Here is an 18,427-nt window from a genome sequence, read left to right as displayed (position 1 = left end):
GCCCTCTTGGCACACACAGAGCATCAAAACATCAGTAAGAGATGCTGAGACATAAAAGTCCCATACACTACAGCACAACATCAACAACCGACTGATGAGTTTATTCAACGTTACAAATGACAAACTTCTTATGAGCTGCAGTGCAGTCAGTCCACTCATACCTGTCAAACAGGTTTGACAGACTATGACCTACGTCACCTTGAGGGCTGGCGGTGAAATGGGAGTCAAACCCCGCCCAGATCCAACAACGGGTTTGGAGGAAGCTAATTGAAAGGAAAACGTTCGTCAGGAACAGGTGAGTGTTTTTTTAATTGTGTTGTGAAAATAGACGAGTGGTGCTGTCATATTTCATGTTTATAACAGAACATCAGCGCAAGTAGCTACTGAAAATACCTGTCGCGTAGAGGCAAAACATTCCTTTAACACGGCACTGAGTAATCTTTTGTCAGACCATCCGTTTTGTTTTTCCCTGAAGAGGTGTTGTCGACAGGTGCAGTTGATCGTAGTAAAGTAGGCCTACCTGTACTTGTTTTTTAAGTAGGCTAGTGTAGGCCTAGGCTACTGCGTTTTAAGTACTTTTTTGAAAACCATTACGAGTCGGCCAATTATCCGGAAAGAAACAGGTGACAGTACAACAATGCAAGACCTCTCGTATAAAAGGTGTTGCTTTGTCAGACAGACCCTTCAATCGCTGACCCCAGCCAATTTACAAAACAGCACGGCAGCGTAAACAGCTGAAACAGCAGTTGACCTCTGGTGCATTTATCACGTTGGCCTATCATTTCACATTCATCATGTTTAATATTGGTGATGAAATATAAATCTTTCTGCGGTGTTGTAAATGGCTGTCTCCAATCTCATGAAATTAAGATAGCTGACGCTTTTATCCAAAGCGACTTATTTTAATTACAGGTTATTGGTTACAGTCCCTGGAGCAGTTTGGAGTTAGGTATCTTCCTCCATGTGAGATACGTAGTGGAAGGGTGGGATTCGAATCTGAAACTCTATAGCCCATCTCCTTAACCCAGGTGTAGGGAACCTAGCCGTCTTATCAGGGCCCAGAGATAATTTCAATGTTATGCAGATTCAGGGAATATGACATTGTTTTGTGAAGAAGTGTTAGAAATCACATTTTCAATGCATTTGCAACAATTGTGTTCATAGTATGGCCCTTGGAATTTAAAGTTGCCCCTCGAATGAAAAATCTGTTCCACTCCTGCCATAACCACTGGGCCACGGCTGCCCCACAAGCTATCACACAAACTGTAGGCCTACGTACAAAAAAATCCATATTATAACTGTTTAATTGATTGTGCAGGTTTTTCATATTACTGTGTCTTTCACACATTTTCCATCAGGTTTTTATTGCTGAGAGGCTCACCATGTCTGCATGGAATGGGTCAAGCGCTCGTTTCGACCGTGTCCGAGAGGGGGGTCCCCACTACGACCAGGTCCCCATCGGTTCCCTGGCCCGGGACGCAGAGCTGGCCCTGAGCGCAGACCCCCTCCCGCCCCCTCCCCTTCCCATGATGGCTCCGGTGGGTTCCGAGTTCTACCCCCCCAGTGACACGGAGGACAACGACAACCAGCACGACGACGCCATGGACATCAAACCCGTCCACCGCTTCATCCCAGACTCCGTCAAGAACTTCTTCAGAGGCAGCAAGCGCTGGTCGTCCCGCTCCACCGCAGCGGCAGATGACAAGAACCGCACCTCCGACGGGGTGCGCTGCTCCCCTCCCCCGTCTCCCGGCATCCCGGGGTCCTACATCGACCCCTTTGGCGGATCAGGGGGCAGCTACACCTCCCAAAAGGAACGTGAAGCCATGTTGCTCGAGGGCCTCCCCCCCGAGTCGGTGTCCGGGGTGTCCGGACGGACGGCCATGACCTACAGCGAGCGCATCGAGGAGTACAACCAGCGCTACGCCTACATGAAGTCCTGGGCCGGCCTGCTGCGCATCCTGGGCTGCGTGGAGCTGCTGCTGGGCGCCGCCGTCTTCGCCTGCGTCTGCGCCTACGTGCACAAGGACAACGAGTGGTTCAACATGTTCGGCTACTCGCAGCCCGGCATGGGCATCGGCGGCATGGGGGGTGGTGCGATGGGGGGCATGTACGGCGGTAGCAGCGAACAGTACACGGGCCCCAAGACCCCCTTCGTGCTGGTGGTGGCCGGGCTGGCCTGGGTGGTGACGGTCATCCTGCTGGTGCTGGGCATGACCATGTACTACCGCACCATCCTCTTAGACTCCAGCTGGTGGCCCATCACCGAGGGGGTGCTCAACTTCTGCCTGGCCATGCTGTACATGGCAGGGGGCATCATGTACGTGCGGGACACCACGCGCGGCGGCCTCTGCAACTACCACGTCTTCAACAACGGCCCCAACGCGGCCTTCTGCCGCACGGAGGCGGGCCAGACGGCGGCTATCATCTTCCTGTTCGTCAACATGGTGGTGTATCTGCTGGGGGCGGCCGTGTGCCTGAAGTTGTGGAGGCACGAGGCGTCCAGGATGAGGCGGGAGGCCCTCGCGCAAGAGGTGAGCGTCCTTTTGGGAAGTTTCTTTTTTTGGGGTCTTTTTTAGACTTTATTATTGATAGGACAGTATGAAAGGTGGACAGGAAGCGGATGGGGAGAGAGACGGGAAGGGGTTGGCAAAGGGTCCCGGGTCAGCCGCATAGCAAGCGAGTGCCCTGCCGGATGGCCACGTCAGGGCCCTTTTTGGCAAGTTTCAGTTGTATGTACAGTGCTGTGAGTGACAGCCTGGACCTGGGCTAACAGGGCAACAGTACAGTGCCTTAGCCAATTGAACCACAGCCAAGGCCTTGTCTTGTCCTTCTTTGGGGAAGTAGTAACTTACACAAGACAGGGGTGCATTTCTCGAAACCATAGTTGCTAACTACATTAGCTACTTTGTTGTTTGCTATGCAATGTCCCATTGGCAGCTACTCAAGTTGCTAACTGGCTAACAACTACGCTTTGGAGAAACGCAACCCAGGTTTTTAGTTTTAACTTCTACAAAGGGTTGTGCGACTCACACACAGGAAGTAAGGTGACGCGTGGCTTCATCACACCAGCCCCTGATGATTGACGATGATGATTTTGGGCTTGTGTGTTTGTTTCCTCGTCTGTGTCTTTGTGTGTTCAACTTCAAAACTTCATGCAAACATTACAAAGTTGAGGTTATCTGACCCTTCACCGTGCCTCACCTCAAAGAGGAAGCAGACTGGTGGGGGGAGGGCGGGGTGTTTGGGTCTGTTTGTGCTCACCAATACACACAAGGCCTAGCGGACATACCGTAGGTGAGCTGACCAGAAGTAATGTAGAAAGCCCAATTGGGAAACTCCAACTCCCATTGTCGTTGTGACACAGCACTTCACAGCACACCAGTGAACACTGCACACTACGAAATTGCATTTATGCCTCACTCGTGCAACGGGGCAGCCCTCAATGACGCCCCAAGGGAGCAGTGCGGCGGGCAGGTACCATGCTCAGGGTACCTCAGTCATGGAGGAGGATGGGGGAGATCACTAGTTAATTATCGGGAGTCGGATCGGCAACCTTTGGGCTACAAGTCTGACGCCCTAACCGCTCACCCATGACTGCCCTAATGTTAAGTGTGTTTACTGTGACTGTGACAAACACAGTGAAATGGCATGTTGTATTGGTATGGTGATGTATAACACTACAGCTGGTGAAAGGCCATGAATGCCTAGAAGAGCATGATGATGAAACGTCTAAACTAGGTGAAGGGTCAAGGGTCATAACCATTGAGTGAGGAAACATCCTTGGTCCAGTTGATTTTACAAAGTCCAAAACAATCTTTATTCGATGGGCTAGTAGTTTATTATCGGCCCTACTACCACACCCTCATGAAGGCTGTAGGTGCCAATACAAGTTGGTGATTTTTTAATGTACTAGCCCACTGAATAAAGACTGTTTTAGACATTTTAGATCAACTGAAGTGCCTGGACCGAGGATTTTTCTTCCCTTTTTTTGTTGAACATTGCACCCTCCAAGAGCACCAGTTGATTTTAAGCGATACTAGTAGTGCTCCACCTACTCTTCTTCTGTCATACTCATAACCAATAGTTTTCATCTTCAATGTGTTGTTACACAATCACAACTCAATGTTGCTTGCATTATCCTGGATTGCATTGTCGTCAGTTAATGATTGTGATGTTGCTTTTCCGCATTGTCTCTTGCAGATGAAGACTACAGCATCAGTGCCATTTGGCCTGGTAAGTCTACCCACTTTCTTACTGTACCGTATACATAGGTTTCCCGTTTACAATCATTCCTCTCTGCTCGCTCAGCTGAGGGTCCCTCTGGAACCTCTGATTGTTTGGAAACCGCTGCCACTCAAAAAAATGCTCTCACGTGATTGGGTGCTTAGCATCTTGCCCCTCCTCACAGCGTGAATGTTTGTAAGCGGGAAACCTATCCATACCTCTCATTGATTCACACACCTCAATTGTTGACAGCTGTGGCCTGTTGGTTAGTGAAATGAGAAGAAGAAAAATGTTGAGAATGAGCGACTCTGTAACACTCCTCACTAGTTCGCCCCTTCTGAGTGCTTGTTATACATGGGTTCACCGTGTTTATAAACACGATGTTGTGAGGAGGGGCAAGACACTGGCAGTCAACCACGTCAGGTAATTTTTTGACCGACAGCGGTTTCCAACAATCAGAGGGTGAGTTGTGCGCAGTTAGTGTCGTGCAGCCTTGGAAAACAAAAATTTAGAACCCATGTTTACAGTAATCACATATTTGGTACGGTAGCTGGGCTTAGTCAGGGGATGATTGAAGCAAATATATTACGGGACTATTCATGGGTGTTGAGGGCTAGGAAAGTGTGCTCCAGAGAGAGTAGAGAGAGAGAGGTTCCATTGGCCCATTGTTTCCGGGTTCTATTATTGGGGGGGAAATCCCCCTTTAGGCAGACCTAGGCAGACCTGAGGACTGTTCTATTCAATGCTAGGAGCATTATGACACGCCCCTTTAGGCAGACCGGAACCTGGTCCTGTTAGGTGCCCATAGAAACCTATCATGTTGGCATATCTCTATACTTAAAGAATCTCTGGTGTGCTCACTAGTGAAATGGAGGAGTAAAGGGAGGAGGTGGGACGATTCAAGATGCCTTCTTGCAAGACAGGTGGGAGGGGAGGAGAGATTAAATCTGTGAAAGTGGGAGACGAATTGGAAGACAGCTGTCAGTCACTCCATGGGCTCCTCCCAAACTGCTGTATGTTTTAGAAACCAACATTTTCCACGATGTCAGTCTGACCACCCCTAATCCTAACCTGTCACAGGACGTTGTACTGCACTGAGTTAACATGCAAAGTCGTGGTGCACACATGCGATAGCGGTTCAAATCGGCGTGTTGTTTATACGCATTGTCATCATGATGCCATGATGCAGTCTGTAAAAACTACTTGTATCTTCAATGTGTGCAGACAGGGCCTGGCTCCAGTGTGTCTGAGCCTGTGCGGCAGGCTATGCTGAATGTGGAGCTAGATGACCGAGCCTTCTCCCCGGCGCCCACCATCGAGCCGGAGATCATACGCGGCCACATCCCCGCCGGACACATCCCCAAACCAGTCATCATCGCAGATTATGTGGCGTGAGTCAGGATGCAATATGTTCTGTACTGTTCTTTGAAGAGATATCATGGATTCTTTTTTTCAGAGTCTTGTATACAGACTGCCTATATTTTGTGTCTTATTTGGTTACCCTCTTTTACCATCTCTCCCTCCTTCCCTCTCTCTCCCTACCTCTTAAACAAACACACACACACACACAAACACAAACTGACTCACCACTCACAATCTTTCTCTCTCTCTCATTACTAACCCTAAACAGTAAGTATCCATCCATCTATTCTGATGAGGAGCGGGACCAGTATAAGGCGGTGTTCAATGACCAGTACGCTGAGTACAAGGAGCTGCATGCGGAGGTGGAGGTCGTCATCAAGAAGTTTGAGGAAATGGACAACATGATGCACAATCTCCGGCCCTCCAGTCAAATGGTACAGCATTTCGTCTTATTCAGGCGCATGTAGCCTTATCCTCTTCAAGTCCTAGTCCGATCTCATTCACTTTGTCTCACAGTACAAAATACTGTAAGTAGCAGCTGTTTGTTCACATTCTAGAATGTAGTGTTGGTCTCACATACTTTTTGGTATTTGGTATGCAGGCTGTCATAGTTCAAGTCAGTTTACATTGATATAGCAGTACAGTAAGATACTTTATTGATTCCAAAGAGGCGTTTTGTTTGCCCACATCAGAAGTTCCCCAGTATGTATCTGAGTGTGTACTCATATTGAATATGTTTTGTGGTTTGGTAAATGACCTGTATCTTCCTGTTTACTAGATATATGCATGTTAATATCTATCCTTTGTCTGTTTCTGTGTGGTGTCCACAGGAGCAGGAGCGCATCAATGTTGTGATCCAGGAGTACCAGAGGAAGAAGATGGTGAGTGGTAGCAACCTTTTAACAGACACTATTTCCCAATGACAAGTGTTCAAGCCTTGGTAGTGTGTGAAACGCCTAGTGATTGGATACTCCGCAGAGTTCACCAAAGAGTATCCAATCACTGGGTGTTGCACGCACTACCCAGGCTAGAGCACTTGACATTGGGAAATTGTGAAAGTCGTTCTCTATAAGTCCCTCCACTTGGCGGCCATCTTGGCGACGCCTCCGGGCAGCTATTTTTCTCTTTATTTTTCAACTGTGCATGAGTAGTATTTGGCTGCGAGACGATTGGATCAATGACAGGAGTGCAGCTCAGTAGGCAATTGGCTCTTTTTGCTGGAGGTTGGAGAAGATGTGCAAGCGCACATCTTATTGCCGTTACGAACTGTCCCCGTTAATTTCTATGGATGTTTTCTTAAGTGTTTTGTCTCATGTAGAATGTCTCTGCCTTAAATAGTCACTCAATGGCCACCTTGGACCTATGCCGCCCAGTAGGCCCATTGATGAAGCCATCTCTGGCCTTTACCATGTACTTTTGGAGGTTTCGAACCCTCTCAGTCCCATTTTAATGTGTACTGAACCTCTGAACAAAATGAATTCTGGTTTCTAACAGCTATGGTTTCAGTTTCATATCTGCAAATGTCTGGGAAAGCACCAATGCTCTAATCACCAAATGGAATCTGTATATTCTACTGTTGTCAAATCTGTTATAAGTTGCTGCATTTGTGTGTCTGTGTGCATGCGTGTGTGTGCATGCGTTAATGTGTGTTTGTGTGTGTGTGTGTGTGTGTGTGTGTGTGTGTGTGTGCGTGTGTGTGTGTGTGTGTGTGTGTGTGTGTGTGTGTGTGTGTGTGTGTGTGTGTGTGTACTGGTCATGTCTGTGTGAGCAATAGGTTCCATTAAGTTCTGTTTATGTGTAACATCTGGCTATGAAATGCTTATTTGTATTCTACAGGATCCCACATTTGTGGAGAAGAAGGAGAGGTGTGAATATCTGAAGAGCAAGCTGGCTCACATCAAGCAGAAGATTTACGAGTATGAACACCCACGCTAAGGGCTTTGTCAATGCTGACTGAGAGACAGATGGGGGAAGGACAGTGGCACATGTGCCACCACAGAAGAAGTCACCAGACCATGGTTTCAGCTTGCCCACAGCCCACTTTCATTCCAGAGTCCAATGAGGGTCTGCTGCGCCCTCCCAAACTGAGAGACGTGCACGTGATGAGACTACGGCATAAATGAAGCCAAATATAGCTTTTGCAGGTGTTGCATCCTGGGGCTATTGTTGCATAAAACCCACTGGCAGGATGCAGGACTGTCACTGTGAACACAAGGCAAATAGTTTGTTAACAAACATGAGGATTGTGTCCGTAAACCTCTCTCTGTTTGTTTATCATTCATTTATTTGCATGAAGGAATTTTTTGTGAATTTTAATGTTTTCTGCACTATGTGTTTTAATTGCTTCCATGTTGGTGGTTCCATTGTTTTGCTTCCATCATGTTTTTTTTTACATTAAGCAATTGAGAGTGTTCTTTTCACTACATAAAAATGTCATAAAGATGAAGTTTGACGGAATTGTAAAAACGGAAAACATTGTGCTCTTGTCAGACCAAACTATATAAAATTTGAGATAGGCTAGTTCTTTTGTATGAATAATTACATGTTTTTACTAATTATATGCTGCAGGATTGAAACAAACACATTTAATATGTTCTTGCATTGCCTTTTATATTGTTAAACTAAAGTAAGTAAACTGTTATTTCTTGAGTTGTATTGTTGAATGGATACCTTCACACAAACAGTAGATTGATTCATCCATTTTTTGAAGCCAATTTACACACATGGGAGGTCAGCCAGCAATTTGTGGTTGTCATGGATATGGTATTGGAGGAGGGGCGCAGAAACTGTTGATAGCCTACCCCACTCCCCAGGTAGAGCTCCAGGCCTATTCACCTTCTTTTCGCTAGTGGCTGTACAATTTCCATGTTCATTCACACCTGTTAAGATGGAAAAACAAGTTACAGCCCCATAAAGACGGTCTTCGGGTGCGTAAGCTGTGAATTAAGCTCAGTTTTGACTTTTTCTTGTGCTTTCATTTTGAGAGAGCAGACTGGTAGGCCTAGCCTACATTTCAGAGCCCATAGGTAGCCAGTAGGCCAGACAGCAAAGGGGGTTATATCGTCTTCCTGGTGTGACATACAAAGACCTAAAGCTGTAGAACCTGCTCATCCACTCGTATCGTATGTAGGCTACCGGTCGTGGTTCAATGCGTCTTTCAAAACAGTAGTGTCCCCTTTCTGTGTTGCGCTTTGGGGCGGGGCGTGTGCACCTGTGCGCGGGAGGAGGAGGCAGCAGGAGGATGCGAACAGGTGTGGCTACCATGATTAGCATACGGTGTCATCCTTGGGGATAGAGGGCAAGTGTTGTTGTTCCTCAGACTACGAAAAGTACTTGGTGGTGGTGAAGGTGAGTTTCAGGCTATTGTCTTTATTTACCGTGTCGTAGCGGAATTATGAGTGATGGACATTTAGCGTCTAATTATTATTCTGGCTTGTGGAATGGAATTGAAAAAAATTAGTTTCGGTGAACAGATTATTACTTTTTTGATGGCATATCAAAACAGAAAGGAACAGGCCAAATCGGTGAAGAAAAGACTGAAGACTTTTCTGTTAAAAGAAGTTCACAAACTATCATACGGTAGAAACGTAGACTGTTAATTTTCGTAGCCTATTGTATCATAGCCAATGTTGTGGCAACAAAAGTTGTGGGCCTACCACGGACACTTTGTCCAAAATGTTCATCTCTCCTCCCGGCTTCCTTTCTCATTTTCTTTCGACTGGATTGTTGTTTATTTTAACCCTATGCGCTAGAAACTTCAATTTAATGAGTTGAACAAGGTGGCATTGATTACGCACGCTGTTTGCACGAGTGCTGTGATGGTTGATTTACAGTGTCAACAGTTTCTGGCTGGCCAGCCTGTAATCTAAGCTTGTTTTGCGGCCTTTACAGGTTATAGCCTACTTGACAAGACAAACAGACCTAAAGAAGTCCCCACAATGCCGTCAAACAAGCACAGTAGCTCTCCATATGGACACAGGTAAGTGAAAGAGTAGACACACCTGACCAAACCCGCAGAGTAATTGATGTACCACCATTTTGAATATTCTCCTGACAAGGCTGCGCCTTACTGTTAGTTCAACCCTGTTGCTGAATTGGTTGTATCACATTCAAATATGAAATGTGTTCCTATTTATATTTCTATTGTAGATATGTACAAATGCCAGGGTTTTGTTAGATTATGTTGTTATTTAATATATAGGGCCTAAGCATATATGTTATACGGTATGTTGTGTTTGAACAAACTGTCTGCAATATATAAACACAAGCTCTGTAGACCATTTCTGTAGACTGAGTACCCATACTTTTCTATGAACAGCATGCTCTAGAACGATACTAGCTCTAGATAGGCTACTACGTAGTCATGGAGAGATAAGAATGTTTCCTTTCGTTTCGCTTTTCGCCTGCAGACATCATGGCAGCCGGAACAAGTCACAGCACACATTCTCCGGCTACTACCCAGACGAAAAGCTTCTGCACTTCTACAAATGGACCTCTCCACCAGGGGTGATGAAGATCATGTCCATCATCATCATCGTTATGTGTGTGGCCGTGTTTGCCTGCGTGGCCTCCACCCTGGCGTGGGACTATGACATGTCAGCCATGGGACTTGGTGGCATTGGGGGTGGGATGACTGGCGGGTACTATGGAGGTGGTTCCTATGGAGGTTCCTATGGTGGGTCGGTCGGAAGTGCCGGCTATGGAGGTGGCGCGGGCATGGGCGGCTACGGCTACGGAGGCGGTCAGTACATGGACCCCAAATCCGGCAAAGCGTTCATCATCGCCATCGCCGCCATCACCTTCATCGCCGTGCTCATCATCTTCATCCTGGTGGTGTCCCGGCAGGGCACGGCGCGCTCCCACAAGTTCTACCTGGGCGCCATCATCGTGTCGGCCATCTTGGCTCTGCTGATGCTGATCGCCACCATTGTCTATTTGGTGGCGGTCAACCCGCGGGCCCAGTCGTCCGGCTCCATCATGTACAGCCAGGTCATGATGATGTGTGCCCAGTTCCAGAACCAGCAACCGACTTCCGGACTCGTCATCAACCAGTACCTGTACCACTACTGTGTGGTGGAACCGCAGGAGGTGAGGGCACTTGTCGTGGCACTGTGACAGGCTGTGTCATTGTCACCAGACCTGTGTGTGTGTGTGTGTGTGTGTGTGTGTGTGTGTGTGTGTGTGTGTGTGTGTGTGTGTGTGTGTGTGTGTGTCACTGCTGTGTGGTGGAACCGCAGTTGGTGAGGGCACTTGTGGTGGCACTGTGGCATTGTGTTTCTTTTTGGTGAACTCAACAAAAACAACATAAACAAACACAGCAACCATCGTCACTACAATATGAAGTCAAATCCAGGGGAAAGTGGGACAGTAGATGTACCACATTTTAACAGGGTGTGTGTGTGTGTGTGTGTGTGTTGGTACAAGTAGAACATACAGTATGTACATGTGAGAAACTTACATAGTCGTGTATAGCATGGATGTTCTGATATTGCACAATTCATCTTACTTCTGAAGACAGTGATACAGCCATTTGGATGTGTCATTGTGACTGGTTATGTGTGTGTGGGTTAGCACAGATAAATCATATACTAGATACATTTGTTCATGTTGTCCTGAAACTTCACGGGTCACATGACACGATTCTGCATTCCTTTTCCATTAACCTGCGTATGAATTTATCTTCAATCTGTCATTGTTGGCAGACAGTGTTTCGTGAGTGTCTATTTTTGTACTTTCACCACTGTAAAGATTTCCATGTCCGGTTTCTGTGAGGCAACTTTTTGTGACTATGACACTGCTATTCTTTCACAATCCAAATCCTTCACTATGCATGGAATCTCCCTCTCTTGCTCTTTCTTTCTTTCTTTCTTTCTTTCTTTCTTTCTTTCTTTCTTTCTTTCTGTCTTTCTGCCTTTCTTGCCAACTTCCATAGTTCTAGGGTTTTGCCATGGGAAGGTTTCAGTACTAAATGTACTTATTTTTCCTCTCTTTCTCTGAGGATATGGCCATAAACCGGTGTAGCAATATGAACATTTCACCATGAAATATTTTGATTATGCTCAACTTTTCTCACTCTATCGCTCTCCCAGGCCATTGGCACAATTGTAGATTTTGCAATGTGACCGTTTCCTATGAAATGTATTGATTTCTTCTTTCTCTCTCTTTCTCTGCCCAGGCCATTGCCATAGTTCTGGGTTTCCTCATCGTTGTGGGCCTCATCATTCTCCTGGTGTTTGGCGTGAAGACTCGCAGTCAGATCCGGCGTTACGGCCCCGAGAGAGTGCTGTGGGAGGAAGTGAAGATGCTGAGGGACGTGGGCCCCCAGAGTGTTGGAGAATGGGTGGGTGATGTGGACGCCGTACCCTCGTAAATGTAGTTTGTATGCGAGCATGGTTCGGGAGGAGCCTGCGGAGTGATTGGCAGCTAGCGGTCATTACTTCTGCCTCCTTCGCAGGGATTTAAGCCCTCCTGCCCATCCACCTGCCTTGCGCGAAGGCCGTCAAATTGTCCCACCTCCTCCCCAATCTCCTCCATTTCACTAGTAGTCCCACTCTACCCATCCCTCTACACACAGGGGGTAGAAGTGGATCTCATCCAGCATGATCTCCGCTTTACAACATCCCAGGACTGAGGCCAGCTAACATGCCACACATGCACCAAGTACTCAAGGGCGAACTAGTGAAGCTGTCTTCAGGACAGTGAGAGCTGTGCCGTGCCGTGCCGTGCCGGTTCCCACACCTGTTACACTGAGAACCAGTGCAGCTTTGGCCTAATGGTTAGGAAGGAGGTCTTAAGGTCAGAGGGTTGCGGGTTCCAATCCCACCCTTACCTCTCCCTACACCTCCATCCATGGCTGAAGTGCCTTGAGCAAGGCACCTTGCCCCACATTGCTCCGTGGACTGTAACCAATACCCTGTAAAATAACTAAGTTGCTTTGGATAAAAGCGTCAGCTAAGTAAAGTGAAATGTAAATGTAAATGTTATAAAGAAGAACCAAAGTGGTTAGCGTTGACCGTGTGGTTCACGTTGAGGGCTCCCTCTGTCCCCTACAACTGGGAATCTGTGGTAGCCGGTGAATGAGCAATTTTTGTTAGGACCAACTTTTTGGTTCTCAAACGCTCTGATTTTCAATGTAAACACATCAGTAGCTTCCAAATTACTGTATATATACATGGGTTCTACTGTGTGAAATTAACTGTCTACAACTCAACCTCTGATTGTTGGAAACAGCTGTCGGTCAAAAAATGAGCTCACGTGGTTGGCTGCCAGTGTCTTGCCCCTCATAACATCGTGTTTACGAACACTGCGAACCCATGTATTGGAACTGGCACAGATACGGTACTCTGTTGGCCTGAAAATACTACCAAAACTACCAATTCATCCAATGAGAATGTATGAGACTGTGCTATCGAAGTCAAAGTGGGTGAAAAAGACGGATTGTACCATTTTAGCATTTTTGTCATGTGAATCCAAGTGGAAGATAATTTTTATTGTCAGACACAGATGTATCGAAATTAGGTTGAAGCAAACTCCTATGTACTATTTAATGCTAAATTGCACACACAAACCATACATACTTAATCATACACACCGATCCTTTGTAGAATCCTGTAATCCATACAGACTGAATGTAACCAAAATCCTATCTAATCAAAAAATGTAACCAAAATTCAATCAAACCATAATAAAACAAAATGCAAATTCCGAGTTATTACTCAGTATCAGTTTTTTGTTTCCAATTGAGTTTATGTTTTTGTTGTTGAATTAAAGAAAAACATCACTATGTATCCAATGAGCGCCAATGTATCCATCATTGTCTATTTTTGGAGCAAAAGTTACATTTTGAAAGTAATGAAAATTGTTGAACCCAAATAACACACATCATAACAAATCAGCTCTTTCACATTTGACAGGAATGTGGTCATATGACATAGTTGGGCTTTTGATTTTCACTGGGTATGTCAGATACAGTGATCTTATTGGAGGGGAAGGTGGGGTTAGTAGTTTCATGTCCAGTTTCTGGGTGTGGCTTCTGTGTGCCACATCACTTCTCCTCAAGCAGCTGTAAGATTGCTGATGGCCAAGGAGCTGCTTCCCAGAATAACCCTTTTGTTGTTCATATGTCGTCATAGTCATTACAATTATCTTAGATTGTGCAAAGAATTTATACCCATATCTATATTTTATCAGCAACAATCTGTGTACATACATTTTTTATTTCCTTTTTTCCCCCTTCATTTTTAAGAGAGAAGTCCTTTTGATTTTTATCTTCTCTGTATGGCTGCCTATTCGGTGTTTTGGTTTCACCATCCAGAGTATGTGTGGCAGTTTCTGCCTGGGTGGAAGTGGGGGAACTGGTTGGACCAGGTCAGGATTTTGAGTTCAGTATAAACTATTTACCACACAGACAGGGTTGGCCTGCTGAGGAATGTATGAGGGTGCCTGTTGTCTGTGATTGGTCGGTCATCCTTTAGTGTTGTGTATACAGAGTGGGAAGTGTTGGGGTTTGTTTTGTTATTGTAGGTTAGACAAAATAGAGGCTCTGGAATTTAAATTAACATTTTCATCACCAGCCAAAATGGCTAGTAGATGTTAATCTTACAAGCCAAACACACACTCACTAATGGGTCAAAGTGTCTAGTAAGTTGGTCTGACATATTTGAAATTTCTGAAATTTCTCCAGCATTTGGCCAGTTTTCTGGTGTTAATTTAGAGCCCCGTAAAGGCTTATAATGTTCCATTTCGTCCCGTTGCCCTATTTTCTTCAGGTTAAGATGTTTTGGATGTTGGAAAAAAATAAAAGCATACATATGATGTTGACTTTTATTTTGTTGTCCCATTTTGTTTAGGTGAAGAGTGTATCTGGTGAACCAGAGGCGCTGGTGAATGACTACAACGATAAAGTGGGCGGGTCAAGAAACTACCTGGATGAAAGTGTGGACAGGAAGCCCATATATCTGCCAGGGTGAGCTGCGTGTCTGTCTGGGGTGATTTACAAACAGGTTTTTTTTCATAAAAGGTAGAAAGTGACATCCTGTCTTGTGAAATGGTAAATTGAGCAGAAGGCATCTGTAAAAAATAAGGCATTACAAACCATTACTTAACCACACAGGGAAGTCATAGTGTGGATGTTTGAGCATATAGTACACAGTAGACTATACGGCAGTTAATATCCTGTAAAGTGGTATGGAGATATTTACTGTGACAACAGTAAATTTGTAGTTTTAGGGCCCAGCCATGGCTCGATGGGCTGGGCACTCAACTGCTACACCGGCGGCCCGGGTTCGATGCTGGCCCGAGGTCATTTGCCGAGCCCTCCCCGTCTCTCTCTCCCCACTCGTTTCCCGTCCCTCTGTTACTGTCCTGTCACACTAAAGACATAAAAATGCCCCCCAAAATATATATATTTTTAAAATTGTAGTTTGACATAAACACGGATATTTGACCCTGCAATGTTGGACTGCTTCATCTGCAGTTTATTTACTGTATCTGTGACTTCTTAAGGAAATACCAGCAGTAAACGTTGATATTAATACAAGGGTATAAAGATGTTTTGGAAAAAAGGCGTCACCAGAGTAAACACAGTAGTTTTCAAACTACTGTGCTCTTACACAGGATCTATTGTTTGTGACTGGAACAGGAAAAGCTTCTTTGGGCAGACAAAGAAACCAACCAAGTTCAGCTACTCCCCATACCATTTGGCTATTAACAACCTACGTAGGTACCAAAATGACAGTTTGATAAGTTACATAACATTACTCTCAGATGATGGCCTTATCCAGCGTGGCTTGGTTATTTTCTTCAGGCTCTATTTTCTTGAGGTTGTGAGTGAGAGTATTAGTTAGTCCCTCATCCACAGTCTCCTACTTACTGGTCCATGGTTTGAATCCTTGACTTTCTGATCCGAAGGCCACATTTTTTTAACCACTTAACTGTCAAAACCCGCCGACGGGTTAGAAAGTTAAGGATTGGCTGTGTGCTTACCGGGGCACTTGCATGCTCCCCATAGTCCCAGCTGTTAACCATCTAGGTGCCAAATGCAAAGTGTACAAGATGCATATCAGCTATATGAACTGTTTACCTAATAGAGGTGTGTGTGTGTGTGTGTGTTTCCAGGAGCTCTGACATCACCAGCTCCTTGGGTGGTCTGAAGAGCAAACTGAAAGAGAGTGACCTGGGGGCGGAGTCTGGAGATGAATTGGATGACCTTGACTTGGGCAGGTAAGGATCTAATTGGTCGGAAATGGTCACGTTGGGACAATTATACAGAACCTGGCAGATAGATGCTTTTGAAATACTGTAATTGAGAATGAAGCCTGGCTCAAACTACACGACTATCGCCCCGATTCTCGGCTGAAAACCCCCCTTACGACAATCGGTGGAACGTTACCCCCAGGACCATCGCAAGCAATTATCGGGCAAGATTTCCTTGTCGTGGCAGACGTTCTAAGATAGAACTTTGGCAGCTCCAAGAGTCGCTGATAGCAAATCGTAGAAATCAAATACTGTTTGATATTTGCGACTGGAAATAGGACGTCGGGCATTATCTCGGTGGTTGCGAGCAGGCAGATTTACAGTTGCGGTGTACCCCGACGTCAAAATGGGACACACAATCGGGAGTCGTGTAGTTTGAGCCTGGCTTGATAAAGACATTCAGATCACATCAAACTTTAGACAGATTGTGAACACAAAGATCCCATGGACAAAAATTTGAAATCAAGTAGTGTTCATAAATGTTTTGTGTCTACTACTGCACAATCAGACCACTGATTTAAATGAGTTAAGGCCAGTTGGATCCAAATCAATCTCTTGTCGAACCAACGACAAGCTTTTATCTCCAGCCAACTGTCTTTTTCATCTCTCCCTCCCCTCTCTTCCTGATTTTGCAGCGAGTACCCGCCTATCGCCACGGAGGAGCAGAGACTGCACTACAAGCGAGAGTTTGACCGGGACCTTATGGAGTACAAGAGGCTGCAGGCCGAGGTGGACGATGTGAACCTGGGGCTGTCAGAGGTGGACAAGGAGCTGGGCAGAGTGCCTGAGGGCAGCCCACAGTTCCTGGTGAGTTTCCCAAGAAGGACCTAAAGCAGCGTCTCTCAACCTTTTTTGAACAAACAACCCCCTTTACCTCATTATAAGCCACCTTGGTCTCATCGTAAGACCAGAGATTCTTTTAGTATATAGAGATATGCCAATGTAATAGGTTGCTATGGACACCTAACATGGCCAGGTTCCGGTCTGCCTAAAGGGGCGTGTCCTAATACTCCTAGCATTGAATAGAACAGTCCTTAGGTCTGCCTAGGTCTGCCTAAAGGGGGATTTCCCCACCTCCCCCTTGCAATAATAGAACCCGGAAACAATGGGCCAATGGAACCTCTACTCTCTCTGGTAAGACTGCTAACGCCTGCCCTTAGTATTTTTTAAAACAAAATGGACTAATGCCCCCCAATGGCAACTAAGCAACCCCCCTCTCAGGTGTATCCTTCCCAACGCCCCCCTAGGGCTCCCCAACCGGCTTCAGAGGCCCCACTGAGAAACACCAACCTAAAGCAATACAAAATGCACTAACAAAAGGAAATTGTTTTAAATAATAAGGAAAAGTATTTATTTATCTATTTATTTTTGGATCTATTGACTCCTTCGTTTTTTTATTCATGAACATATCACATCACTCCAATCTTGTCTGAATTTGAATTTGCTGTTAAGTTGACTGGTTGATTGTTTTTGTCAACAGGATGCTATGGATGAATACACCAGACTGAAGAACCTGAAGAAGGTATATAAAAAATCTAAAAAAAACATTATTAACAACTTTTCATGAATTAACCAGTTACCAAAGGTAGTAATTATTATCATCTAATCCTTATGTTGTCTTCTCCTCATGCAGTCGGCAGAGTACCAGTTGAAGAAGAAGAGGAGCAAGTACCTGAGGGCCAAGCTCTCTCACGTAAAGAGGATGGTCAGCCAGTACGACAACAGACCATGAAGACTGACCTCCGACCTCTGTTGTTTCTCTTCTTTACTCAGGCCTTTTAGCATCTCTGATGTGTCTTTTTAGATTGTTGTGGCCTAGGATGAATGAAGTGATGTGGCTGCTTTTAAGTGTTTTCACATTTGTGCAAGTGTTGCGCTGATGCAGTTTGAATGAAGGGATGATAGCAATGTGATACGTTTTTAAAAAAGACCGTCATCAGTAGCACTGCTGTGTGAATACCTCTACCATCCCAGTGCCCCAATACCAGTCTCATGTCTAACTGAACATTTTTACTTTTTCCTTGAATTGATGGGGCATTATGTAAATACAGTATATTTCTCAAAACTCAAGCTTGAGCCTTAAAACAAAATCACAACAGCATTTTTAACAACTTTTAAAACATTTTATTCGTGCATGGCAAAGTCTATATTTTGTACATAGGTGAAGTTTTTTTTTAACTGTTCTTGCATTAAAATCATTGAAACGCTGAACCATGAATACAAGCTCAGGTAATCAATTATCATGTGTCACTGATTTGTTCGATTTTGTACTTTTCTATCAGTACATCATATTGGACCGTTTTCACGTTTTGACAGATACATTCACTTTCAGTGAATGCATGGAATGAAGTAGTATGCAAAAGCAATATGCTGTTTTGCAAGTTAAGTGTACAGTTTTTTTCTATATTTTGTAAATATACATTTCAAATAAAGCATGTATGGACCATTTCTTTGTCGTTTAGCTTTCTTTATACAGCTCCAGGCCACTTTATTAGAATAGCATGAAAAAGTTGATTTATTTCCATAATTCCATCAATAATGTTAAACTGTCATGGATTATAGATTCATGGCCCAGTTTTTTTTA

General features: G+C 45.1%; 1 protein-coding gene across 1 annotated transcript; it reads left to right on the top strand.

The window, feature by feature from the left end:
- The first annotated feature begins 234 nt into the window (after positions 1–234).
- Positions 235–18,289, top strand: LOC134444346 (uncharacterized). The gene is made up of 16 exons (XM_063193678.1): positions 235–295; positions 1,359–2,534; positions 4,204–4,236; positions 5,452–5,618; positions 5,858–6,023; positions 6,420–6,470; positions 7,426–7,519; positions 8,860–8,937; positions 9,481–9,568; positions 9,999–10,677; positions 11,765–11,929; positions 14,439–14,554; positions 15,706–15,810; positions 16,479–16,650; positions 17,324–17,365; positions 17,477–18,289. Exons 2-16 carry the CDS (start codon positions 1,383–1,385, stop codon positions 17,573–17,575), a joined length of 3,207 nt encoding a protein of 1,068 aa, XP_063049748.1. The 5' UTR covers positions 235–295; positions 1,359–1,382; the 3' UTR covers positions 17,576–18,289.
- Positions 18,290–18,427: the final 138 nt, after the last annotated feature.

This window comes from Engraulis encrasicolus, chromosome 3, assembly GCF_034702125.1.
Source record: "Engraulis encrasicolus isolate BLACKSEA-1 chromosome 3, IST_EnEncr_1.0, whole genome shotgun sequence".
In the NCBI taxonomy this organism is placed as follows: Eukaryota; Metazoa; Chordata; class Actinopteri; order Clupeiformes; family Engraulidae; genus Engraulis; species Engraulis encrasicolus.
Note: the sequence above shows the minus strand (reverse complement) of the source record. Positions and strands in the feature narration are given on the sequence as shown.

Excerpts from the sequence above, each read along its gene's own strand:
- LOC134444346 (XM_063193678.1), top strand. The coding sequence starts at position 1,383 with ATGTCTGCATGGAATGGGTCAAGCGCTCGTTTCGACCGTGTCCGAGAG. Across the intron at positions 10,678-11,764 it reads GTGTGGTGGAACCGCAGGAG|GCCATTGCCATAGTTCTGGG; the intron begins GTGAGGGCACTT and ends TTCTCTGCCCAG. Across the intron at positions 14,555-15,705 it reads AAGCCCATATATCTGCCAGG|GAGCTCTGACATCACCAGCT; the intron begins GTGAGCTGCGTG and ends GTGTGTTTCCAG.